The sequence below is a fragment of the Geotrypetes seraphini genome, chromosome 12, assembly GCF_902459505.1.
Source record: "Geotrypetes seraphini chromosome 12, aGeoSer1.1, whole genome shotgun sequence".
In the NCBI taxonomy this organism is placed as follows: Eukaryota; Metazoa; Chordata; class Amphibia; order Gymnophiona; family Dermophiidae; genus Geotrypetes; species Geotrypetes seraphini.
The window spans coordinates 37,419,002-37,431,189 of NC_047095.1; the positions used below are offsets into that span (position 1 = coordinate 37,419,002).

At 41.0% G+C, this 12,188-nt stretch overlaps 1 protein-coding gene across 8 annotated transcripts in view; it reads right to left on the minus strand.

The window, feature by feature from the left end:
* NEXN (nexilin F-actin binding protein) overlaps positions 1–12,188 on the minus strand; it is a 153,250-nt gene that overhangs the window by 125,974 nt on the left and 15,088 nt on the right. For all 8 annotated transcript variants that reach the window (XM_033915854.1, XM_033915857.1, XM_033915852.1 and 5 more), the window contains exon 2: positions 6,593–6,676. In XM_033915854.1, coding sequence (XP_033771745.1) covers positions 6,593–6,619 — 27 coding nt within the window. In that variant the 5' untranslated portion in view covers positions 6,620–6,676. The remainder of the gene's footprint in view (positions 1–6,592; positions 6,677–12,188) is intronic.

Genomic DNA, 12,188 nt, shown 5'->3' on the forward strand with positions numbered 1-12,188 from the left:
TGCTCTACATTAACCAATACATTGAATCTTATTTTATATAGGGAGGGTAATATAAGCCCTTTTTGCAGGTAAAATGTTATTTTATGCATGGAAATGGGCATGCATTGTTCCACAATGCATGTCAACTGTGGTCACAGTGATAAAATGTGTTCTTAGGGATGGGAGGGGGGAGAGAGTTGGGGGAGAAGTTTGAATTTACACATTTAGGGCCTGATTCTATGAATGGCGCCTATAACTTAGGCACTGAGTCGTGAGGTGCCTAGGCGCAATTCTATAAAAGTTAGGCATACTTTATAAAATTGCAAGTAGTGGCTCCTAAAGTTGCTTTAGGCATTCATAGGCATCCTAACTGTAGGTGCACCTTATTTATACCAGGATTTTCTTGGCCTAAAAAAGTTCACCTAAGAACATAAGAATAGCCTTACTGGGTCAGACCAATGGTCCATCAAGCCCAGTAGCCCATTCTCACGGTGGTCATTTCAGGTCATTATTACCTGGTCAAAACCCATGGAGTAGTAATATTCCAACATCTCAAAAAATAGCAAGATTCCGGAACCCCAATGAGAGAAACATTCCAGAGCTGAGACTGTGATGTCATAATGCCTCATTCCACAATGCCTCAGAACCAACCTCATCAGTGATGTTACAATGACTTGATTGTCCTTACTTGGCAAACATAAGAGGATAAGAACAGCCGTACTGGGTCAGACCAAAGGTCCATCAAGCCCAGTAGCCCGTTCTCATGGTGGCCAATCCAGGTCCTAATACCTGGCCAAAACCCAAGGAGTAGCAACATTCCATGCTACCGATCCAGAGCAAGCAGTGGCTTCCCCCATGTCTTTCTCAATAATAGACTATGGACTTTTCCTCCAGGAACTTGTCCAAACCTTTCTTAAAACCAGCTACGCTATCTGCTCTTACCACATCCTCTGGCAACACCTTCCAGAGCTTAACTATTCTCTGATTTAAAAAAATTTCCTCCTATTGGTTTTAAAAGTATATCCCTGTAACTTCATCGAGTGTCCCCTAGTCTTTGTAAGTTAGGCACCTCCCCAAGCTACTTTACTTCTTTAGTGTTTCTAGCAACATATTACAGATCAGGCATAGTTATTGTGTGTCCTTAGTTACCACCATCTTATGGAACCCCTGAAGACATGTTGATCAAAACACGGACCGTGTTGGGTCCCATATTTTGTAAAAAGTGGTCTATTTATATGCAACAATCTCTTTGTTAAAAATAAACTTTGCCTGTATCTTGTACATCTGTCTGCAGTTCCTTTCTTTGTCCTTGAATCAATTAAGCTGAACACACAAATTTGCAACACGCACAAATTTGAGTACTATAAATGGTGTGTGTCATGTGGCATACTTAGGGCTCCTTTTACTAAGCTGTGATAGCAGGTTTAGCGCACGCTTAGCACTCACTGAATTGCCACGCACGCTAGACCTTAACACCAGCATTGAGCTGATGTTAGTTCTAGCTGTGTAGCGCGGGACCTCATTTTGAATCTTGCCCACTAGTTCTAGAGATGATATGAGACTTAACATCTGGAGATGACGTATCACTGATATTTGGAAGGACACTTTGAATTTTGTTCCTCTTAAAAATGATTTTGCAGTTGACGTGCAAAATTTTGCTCCTAAAAATTCCCATTACCCTTTTCCCATTGGTTTGTCCTGCTGTGTGGTCTTGCAGAATCTGAAAACTTGATTGATCCAGAGTTAATGCTCTGAAATAGTACATTCAGTTGTGAAATATCAATGTGGTCTCCTGTTGATGTGTTATTTAACTGTTAATCCCAGTAACTAGGTCTCATTGCATAACATGGGACTTCTTTAATTTAAGATTTATTTACAGTCTTTTTGAAGGTGGTGTAGAGCAAACATAAGTCCAACATAGGCAATAGACAATTCCAGCAGTAAAAAAATATTCAAATAGCAATACAAAGTATGTTACATTACAATGACAACACAATACACATTACAACATTTTAACAGACAGCCCTCGTTGAAGATCAGCTTATGAGGTATAGCATTTGTTTTATTACATTTCAGTAAAACATTCCCACACTTTCCTTGTGGGTTCTGTTAAACTAATAAAAGTTTAAAAAAACTGAGCATTCTCAGGAAATATATAATTTACTAATAAGAGTAGATTAAGTTATTTAGAAATTAACAAACCTCTTGAAGAGATATGTTTTCAACAATTTCTGGAATGTTCTATAGTTTTGCTGCTATCTTAGAGGTTGTAAATTTAAAAGTCATCATCAACTTCTTCTCGCACATCAAGCAGCATTATGGGGTAAAGATCTTGAACAATTGCTTGTGCCTACTACCTATGGAGAATTCAGGAAACGCCTGAAAACACATCTATTCCTGAAATACTTAGGAAACCAACCTATTCAATCTTAGTCCTTAACAACCGAGCGCAAGAACCACCTGTCGCTAAATCTATACTTTGTTTATTCACTCAATCTGAAACATTTATAATCATTGTAAACTGTTATTAGTATTATTAGTATTTGGCAAAATGGTTGAAAATGGCGGGAAAAGTTAGGCATCCTATGATTGGACATCCTGATAACCAAGACTTCCAAACAGATATTTTTTTTTTTTTGTAAATCTTTATTAAATTTCCAAACTTTTCAAAAAAAAATTTGGACGTCTAGCGTTTTAAAAATGGATGTTCCCCAACCTGACTTTTGGATGTCTTGCGGAAAAACGACCAAAGTAGGACTATCAAAAATGCCCCTCACAAGTTTTTCCTTCAGAAATTTGTTCAAACCTTTTTTAAACTCAGCTACGCTAACTGCTATTACCACATCCTCTGGCAATGAGTTCCAGAGCTTAACTATTCTTTGAGTGAAAACATATTTCCCCAGATTTCTTCTCCTAGTTTTCGTAATTTTTGAAAGAATAAAAAATCAATTTATTTTTACCCATTCTACAATCGTCCCTTCCCATCAAATCCAAACATACGGACTTCCCTCATTCCTGCAAGCCTGCTTGTATCTTACTTTCCCCCTGAGAACGCTCTGCTATTCAAAGCAGTGTCCACTGACTATTCCTACTTTCAATCAAGTTCATTTAGATACCATCAGGACTTCTTATTTTAGAGTGGTTGCTCCTACCCTTTGGAATAGTCTCCCTCTCTATCTTAGGCTTGAAACTTCCAAAAACAAATTTAAGACCATGTTGAAAGCATTCTAGTGCTTTTCAATTAGTGACAAATTCAACTAGTGACAAATTCAAATTTCGGCAGTGTAAGAGTTGTTGTACCTCCCTCTTATATTCTCCTTTCCATCTTTCCCTGGATAATATTGTACAGTTCCTTCCTTCCTTTTATTTGTGTTCACCAATGTAACTGAAGTGGTTCTATGTAGCCATTGTAGTCATAGGAGGCAACTCTGTGGGTTCTTGAGCACCATCAATATTGAACAAATTCTTTGCTATGTCCAGGGAGAGGTAATTTCTGTCAGACTTAGCATCCCCAATAATTCTGAAAAGTTGGCTCCTAAGGATGTAGTAAGGTCTAGATCAGGGGTGGGCCGGAATCCAGTCATGCTTTCAGGATTTCCCCAATGAATATGCACGAGATCTATTTGCTTGCACTGCCTCCCATTGTGTGCAAATGGATTTCATGCATGTTCATTGGGGAAATCCTGAAAACCCGACTGGATTCTGGCCCTCGTTGCCCACCCATGGTCTACATTTAATACAGATGAAATAAAATATATATGTCCCAGTTCTTCAGGCATCTACACTCTTTATTGGGTGATATTTGGTTTGTTGTGTACTTGGAATTCCCTTTCTCTGTGTGTCGCACTAGATTTAATATAAACATTTTAAAATGCATTAATGCAATTTAAAACATTCTTTAATACAAGCTCTATTATTGTCAATGGAGCTTATTTACTAATAATTCAAATGAATCACATTAATACTTGTTATATGCAGATTGACATGCTAATGCATTTAACATTAGATTCTAAGCCCTTTGGGGGACAAGGAAATTCCCACTATACCTGAACGTATCCTGCCCTGAGATATCAATGAAAAGGTATGAGCTAGAGCCAAAACAAATAGGGCCTGATTCTATATAACAGGCCTAGAAAATTGGTGCTGACTAAAATCTTGCTTAGCGTTGATGTGCAACATATAACTTAGGCGCAGCCATTTAGGCCAGCCTAAATGCCTGTGCCTAAGGTATGCACACATCGGGCATATTCTATAACAATGCGCCTAACTTTTAGAAATGCCCCCAATTCGCTCCTGGCCACACACCCTTTTCAACTTTGCATTCTGCAACTGGCACACACTTTTTACAGAATTGCGCTTTCAGAGTTGTGCTAATTAGTCCCAATTACAAGGTGTTAATTGCCAATTATCAGTGACAATTAGGCACACAACTGTAGGTGCCATTTATAGAATTTGGGGGATAATGTACAATGTTCCCTCTATATCAGTGGTTTCAAACTTGTGGCCCACCAGGTACTATTTTGAGGCCCTCGGTATGTTACCATTGTTCTGTAATGTTGCCCACCTCACTGCTGTAACCTCATGCAAGCGCTTTCCTGCGTCTGTAAGCGATTGTGAGGTGGAGTAGAGAGGACAGTCGGTGTCCGGTGCTGGAGGAGGTGAGAGCTGAAGGCGGTTGTGGACGCGACCACCGGACACTTAAGACACAAGTTTTCTAGGCACAAGTCGGATATTGATTCTCCCCTCTACAAAAAAAGCCTAGAGGACTACAACAAAATCTTGTCTCTTGTAGTTGATACTTTAGATTAGAATCTAAATCACAATTTTGCATGAGGTAAAACTCTTTATAGTTTATAAATCTTTCTTTAATTGCTTCTGACAATTTCAGCTATACACAGCTGAAAGCAGTGCAACTTCACTTTCTGCATGTTGCACTGCTTTCAGCTGAAATTATCAGAAGCAATTAAGGAAAGATTTCTAAACTATAACGAGTTTTACCTCATGCAAAGTTGTCATTTCTTTAATAAAATATTAACTATTTTTTCTGCGGCCCTCCAAGTACCTACAACTCCAAAATGTAGCCCTGCAAAGAGTTTGAGTTTGAGACCGCTGCTCTATATAGTGTGTAAGAATCCACCGCCTATGTTCCTACTCTCAGGAGCGGTATAGTAATATTGTGATTTCTTCGCAGAAGGCAGATAGGTCTTCTTAAAGTGCAATAGAGTTTGCCAACATTGTGCAAGTGAAATTGTAATATTAATACATCACCCCTTATTATAGGAAAGCAGGTAGCAGATTGCCATGTTGCTTAGAGGAAACATTCATAATGTAATGAGCATTGAACAAGAAATTACTTGCTGTTTTTTCTTTAATCACCTGTGGGTACAAAACTAGTTGTGCATCTTATCTCTGCTACAGCTGCGAGGTGAGTTCCACAGTGGAAAATACAACCACCACTTTTTTTGAGCTACTAAATATAAATATAAAGGAAATAGTTTTCATATCCTTTGATCTAAATCAGTAGTTCCCAAACCTGTCCTGGGGGACCCCCAGCCAGTCAGGTTTTCAAGATATCCCTAATGAATATGCATGAGAGAGATTTGCATATAATGGAAGTGACAGGTATGCAAATCTCTCTATGCATATTCATTAGGGATATCTTGAAAACCTGACTGGCTGGGGGTCCCACAGGACAGGTTTGGGAACCACTGATCTAAATGGCTAAATCCTTAGCCAACTTGATAATTCTCTTTAAGAGTACATAGGTGTCGGAACAGGGGAGGCTACAGGGGCCATGGCCTCCCCAAAAATTGGCAGTCAGGTTCAGTTATAGCTCTACTCCCCCACCTAACTCCTCCCAACCACTATAATTTTAAATCTTTGGGCAGCCGCTGCATAGCGTCGCTGCAGAATGAAGACTTCTGGGGCTTGTTACCGCTGTGCGGCGGCTGCTGGAAGATTTAAAATTACAGCAACTGGGGAAGGTAGGTTGGGAGGGGAGTCGGGAGCTGGAGGAGAGAGATTGTGACACAGGATCCCCCCCCAAAAAACAAACAATAAAAAAACAACGTTCTGTTCCGTATGGAGTAAGAAGTAGTTGAAAATTGCAGGAATTCAAAAGTTATTTCTTGGGTTAATTTCTGCATCACACTTTTCAGTCTTGATGGTAGGCAAGGCTGATCCTCACAATGACCAAGTACTTGACCCTTACAGACAGACAATCGTTTATGGTCTGCAGAGGGAGGTGAAAGCGGAATTGACGATCAAGGTTCCAATATTATTACAGATCTTTGGCTGGTCAAATAGGAGCCTTGTAATTAAACCATCCTAGTGAACCCAGATTTTCTCAGACTAGTGAGCACTAAGCAGTCAATTTGTAGCTACAATGTGCTTCGTAACAATACAACTTAAATTCAGCCATCTTACTAGCCACCAAATGCTGGGGTTTCCATATAAATTGAGACATCTTATTTTGATAACATGACCTTTCAGTCAGTTTTGTCACTGGAATGTGTATTAGTATAGCTATTACTTTCAGCATCTAATATTTTTAAGCAAACCATTTTAAAAATCAGGAGTTAGGAATTAAAAAAAAAAAATCATGAACACATACCTCAGCCTTTTGGGCAACGTCATTCATTGTCTCTTTCCTTTGCCTTACCAATATCGCCTTTTGATCGGGGGTTTCAACTTGCACCTACATGAAAATTGATTTAATAAGATTAGAGGGATTGATGAAAGGAAAATAACTGATATTGTCTTACATTATTGTTAAAAAACTTTAGTCAAAAGTTTGGTGTAAAGTTCCACTGTACCTGGAACTATACAGAATAAGAGAAGACTAAATATCCAATTCTTGACTATATATACTGATTCATCCCTTGTAAAAAGGCTCGACTCGATTAACAAATTTTCTTAAGTACAACTAGATATATGATAATTTTGATCCTACACTTATCTTAAAGCGGAAAAATCAACCAGAGATTTTTTAAATAAATATGTTTTTAACATTTTTCGAAAGGTTGTTATTTGAGATAGTAGCCTAATATGTAGGTATAAATGATGCCAAATGTAAAATTCACTTGAAATCCTAAAACATCAACAAATAAGTGGTTGATACAAATAAAGGAAATACCGTATTTTTCACTCCATAAGACACACTTTTTCCCCCAATAAAGTGGGTGGAAATAAGGGTGCATATTATGGAGCAAATACCACAGCCCCCCCCCCTTTCCCGGTATCTTTTTGCACTTCCCTGGTACCTTTTTGTACTCCTGGCACTGGATGGCTGAGGCGAACAAGGCAGGGGGAGGGGCGGACAGGCGATGCCAGTACAGGAGCAGGTGATGCAGCAGCAGGGTGAGCAGCAAGCCGGCCAGCAGCGCATACGTCATGGCTCCCGCCTGGACCCCAATGTTCCCCTCCTCCTCCTCACACACACTCTCAGTCTGCCTGCTCTGCTCCGTGCCAACCCCTAATTCTGGGACTCAGCCAGCGGGGAGCAGCCTGATTGGACAAGCCCCCACGTCGCCATGCTAGCAGTGTCTCTCGCGTGCTCGTGTCAAAGCTTCCCGACATCCGCTTTGGTGCTGCTCGGCATGTGTGGCTGTTGTCAGGTTGCCACGCTCTAACAGAGGGAACTGGGGTGCACGTGGCTTCCTCGCACTGCTTACACAGAGGGCATGTTACTCCATTCAATTTGGATGCTAAAAGCCAAAAGCTAAAGGCTGCAATCCCATACTGCACCCAGGAGGCCAGTCAGAAATCCATGGCTGGCCCGCAGTCTCCCCTGCTGGAATTTAAAAAAAGTAAAAAAAGTATATGGGGAGTACAAAAAGGTAGGGGGGGGCTGCCCTGTCTGCCTTGTGCCCTGTCCCTGTCTGCCTGTCAGCCACTAGGCCTGCCAGCCCTGTACCCTATCTCTACCTGCCTGCCAGCCACTAGGCCTGCCTTCCTTGTGTCCCTACCTGCCTGCCAGCCACTAGGCCTGCGTGCCCTATCTCTACCTGCCTGCCCGCCACTAGGCCTGCCTGCCCTGTGTCCTGTCCCTGCTTGCCTGTCCCTACCTGCCTGCTAGGCACTAGGCCTGCCTGCCCTGTGCCCTGTCCAAGCCTACCATTAGACCACCAGAGAGAGTACAGGGTATAGAGCCTGGCAGGGAGGGGGGACAGGGTTCAGAGCCTGGCAGGGAATTTGGTTCAGAATGTTTTTTTCTTGTTTTCCTCCTCTAAATCTAGGGTGCGTCTTATGGTCAGGTGCATCTTAAGGTGCGAAAAATATGGTATATACTAACCATCAATAAACAAGAATGATAATTCCAAGTTCCTGCTGGCCTTAATGCCATTATATCAAGATGTAATGCCTGAAGTAACATGCTAATGATATGTAGATTGCACCCACACTGCCTGAGAGGTAGTTAAATTTGCGGCATTCCAGGGCCCACATTAATACTCTGGTTCCTAGAATAAGGTAAGAATGACTACTGTTTTATCAATTCTTTAAATGCTGCAGTTTAAGAAATAGGTTTCTTGAAATAGCTAAATCCACTTCACGTAAAACCCCCCCCAATATATACAGTGGATTTGAGAGGGGAAAGGAGCACTTCATGTTGCTTCAGTGAATTTGAGGCATTTCTCTAGGGCTCACTGTCCTGTTTCCAGTGAAATTTGCTCTGAAATAGTAGTCAAAAGCTTGCCTGCTTTTTGGAGGAGCAGGATGTAGAGATGTTATATTAGAGGGAGAAGGAGAACAAATTCAGCACTAGTGTGATACCTCACCTAAAATCATTCCTAAGTTATCCCTTATACACTGTCTGAAAACTGCAGTGACACACTTTTATGCCAAGTTCAATAAATCTAGTTTGTTACAATTGCTTCCAAGTAAGGTCTGACTCGGATGGTCTCTCACAGGTACCCCATATTTATAAATTTCATGTTTCATCATTAATGCATGTCTGTGGGATATTCATAGTAAGAGTCTCTAATTTCACCTTGTCTGCTCTTATTGTATCTAGTTTCAAGTTTATAGAGTTTATGCACAACTGTGCTTTCTTTGTTGTTGCTCCCTCTTTGTGGAACGCGTTGCCAGAGGTTGTGGTAAGAGCGGATAGCGCAGCTGATTTTAAGAAAGGTTTTTACAATTTCCTGGAGGGAAAGTCCATAGTCTGTTATTAAAAAAGACATGGGGGAAGCCACTGCTTGCCCTGGATCGGCAGCATGGAATGTTGTTGCTCCTTGGGTTTTGGACAGGTGCTGGGGACCTGGATTGGCCACCGTGAGAAAGGGCTATTGGGCTTGATGGACCATTAGTCTGACCCAGTAAGGCTATTATTATGTTCTTATGAATTCTTTGCCTCTGGATCTGCATAAACAGCCATATTATTTAAAATTTAGGAGTGCACTAAAAATCTAAGTATGCATCTGGCCTTTGAATCTTCATATTCTAACTACTGACACTCTCTCGCTTACATAGCAGTTTAGTGGAATGATCAGTTGCAGTTTTGAGGGGGGTCTATCCTATAAAAATGGAGTTATTTTTGTTAGATATTGTTAATTCTAGATTATTCACCGCTGCGTTTGCCATACGTGTGATGTCATCACGTCAATATCCCGCACACATCCAGGTGCCTTCTGGCTGAGACACTAAGTTTAGCATGCCGCCAGCTGGAAAAGTTTGAGGGACACTGCTGTATGTTATCACACACTGTTTTAATAAATATACAGGACAAAATTGCACAATATGCCTTAACCTTAGGTTACAAATAGCTCTTAAGAATGACCCTGCAAGTGTAGTATTCTGCAATAAATTCAAATACAAATGTATGTTTAGGAAAAAATATCTATCCTGCTGCAGAGAACTTATGCCATATAAATATAAAGTCTTGGGATTCTAGTTCGCCCTGACCCTGTTGTCACACACAGTAGAATGTGGTTAGAATGTTATTGTTTTTCCTTTGCAATACCCTTCCTGATGAAGCCAATCGTGAAACCCTGGTTGGGGGTGGTTTAACAGCTTATGGCAGTTGCAATGTGTTTGTACTTTAAATATGTACCCGGAGCAGTGAAAGAGCAACAGCAGTGCCATCCTGCATTCAGATAAGTTACCTATCTTTTTCTTGTATGTTATTAGCAGGTGGCAGAGACAGTGGACTTGCTGTGATGGTCTCTATTATAACTGACTCCGTGACTTTTCACTAGAGTTTGGTTATGGGTCTGAGCGTTCACTTAGAAATCTAGAGTCACTGTGTGACCATAAAAGTATTTGGTTGGTTATTTATGTGGAAATAAGGTGATTATTTTTTGAATTGTTATATGGTTATCACCTTTGAAGAAACAAGGTCCCTTATATTTTATATATAAATATAAAGGTCATGAGAAAATCACTAGAATACAACTATAATTTGCCTTCTGTTCCATTAATTGACAGTGTCTGGGGAAACTGTAGAGAAAGTACTTAATGAGCACTGGGAGGCAGGAAACAGATGGAAGAAAACAGCAACACCTACCAGCCTGGATAAGGATGCATTTGTACTTCTTAAGGGAACCATGTACATGGTCTTTAACTGGCGATCTGGTTGTTTTACCCTTTTTTTTTTAAACTGCTCCTATGCATATCTACATATAAAGCGTGGGTCATGTGTTATAATAGATCAGTTTCAACATAGGAAAGAAAATGCCCATATTTCTTGCATCAATTATACGTAAGCTTCCAATCTTAGTATTTCTGTAACCATACAACAATGACCCTGCTCATCTGCTCTTGTGTTGGCCCTGTAAAATGGAAAAAGGACTTTGGCCCGTATTGTGCTATAACCTTTGATTTTTGGCTTGGCATTTGGAAAATCATCTACAATATCTTTAAATTTGGTTTTGAAATTATCTATTGTATAATAATAATCAAAATGAGTAATCCTAAGATTTCCCTTTCATCAAATCATGCTAAACATGATATACTTGTATCCACTACACAAAAAGCACAGTTACTTACCGTAACAGTTGTTATCCAGGGACAGCAGGCAGACATTCCCACACATGGGTGATGTCACCGACGGAGCCCCGCAGCGGACAGCCTCGAAAGCAAACTTGCTTGAAGATCTCGATCTTTCGAGCACTGCACCGCGCATGCGCGTGTGCCTTCCCGCCTGAACTAGGGGGCGCATCTCCTGAGAGGATCCTCAGTTCAGATACCTAGCCAAGAAGCCAACCAGGGGAGGTGGGAGGGTTGTGGGAATATCTGCCTGCTGTCCCTGGATAACAACTGTTACGGTAAGTAACTGTGCTTTATCCCAGGACAAGCAGGCAGCATATTCCCACACATGGGTGACCTCCAAGCTAAGTAAAAAGGGATGGAGGGAAGTTGGCAATTTACGAAAAAAGATTTTGCAAAACAGATTGGCCAAAGTGGCCATCCCTCCTGGATAAGGTATCCAGACAATAATGAGAGGTGAAAGTATGAACCGAGGGCCAAGTGGCAGCCTTGCAGATTTCCTCAATAGGAGTTGATCGAAGGAAAGCTACAGATGCCGCCATAGCTCTAACTTTGTGGCCCGTCACTCGACCTTGCAGAGGAAGACCAGCCTGAGTGTAGCAAAAAGAAATACAAGCAGCCATCCAGTTGGAGATTGTGCGTTTTGATATAGGACGTCCCAACTTGTTTGGATCAAATGAGATGAAAAGTTGAGGAGGTGTTCTGTGAAGTTGAGTTCGTTGGAGGTAGAAAGCCAAAGCACGTTTACAGTCCAAGGTATGAAGAGCGGCTTCTCTAGGATGAGAATGATGCTTTGGAAAAAACACAGGTAGAACAATAGACTGATTGATGTGAAAGTCTGAAACAACTTTGGGTAAGAATTTAGGATGAGTACGGAGGACCACCTTGTCATGGTGAAAAACTGTGAAGGGTGGATCTGCAACCAAAGCCTGTAGCTCACTGACTCTTCGAGCAGAAGTGAGGGCAATCAAAAACACAGCTTTCCAAGTGAGATACTTGAGGTGGGCTTTGTCAAGCGGTTCAAAAGGAGGTTTCATAAGTTGAGCTAAAACAACATTGAGATCCAGCGGTGGATGGAGATTGAGAAGTCCTTTCATAAAGCGAGAAACCATAGGATGTGCAGAAAGGGGTTTTCCATCCAGAGGCTGATGAAAAGCAGCTATAGCACTAAGATGGACTCGAATAGATGTAGTTTGAAGTCCAGATTGTGACAAATGAAGTAA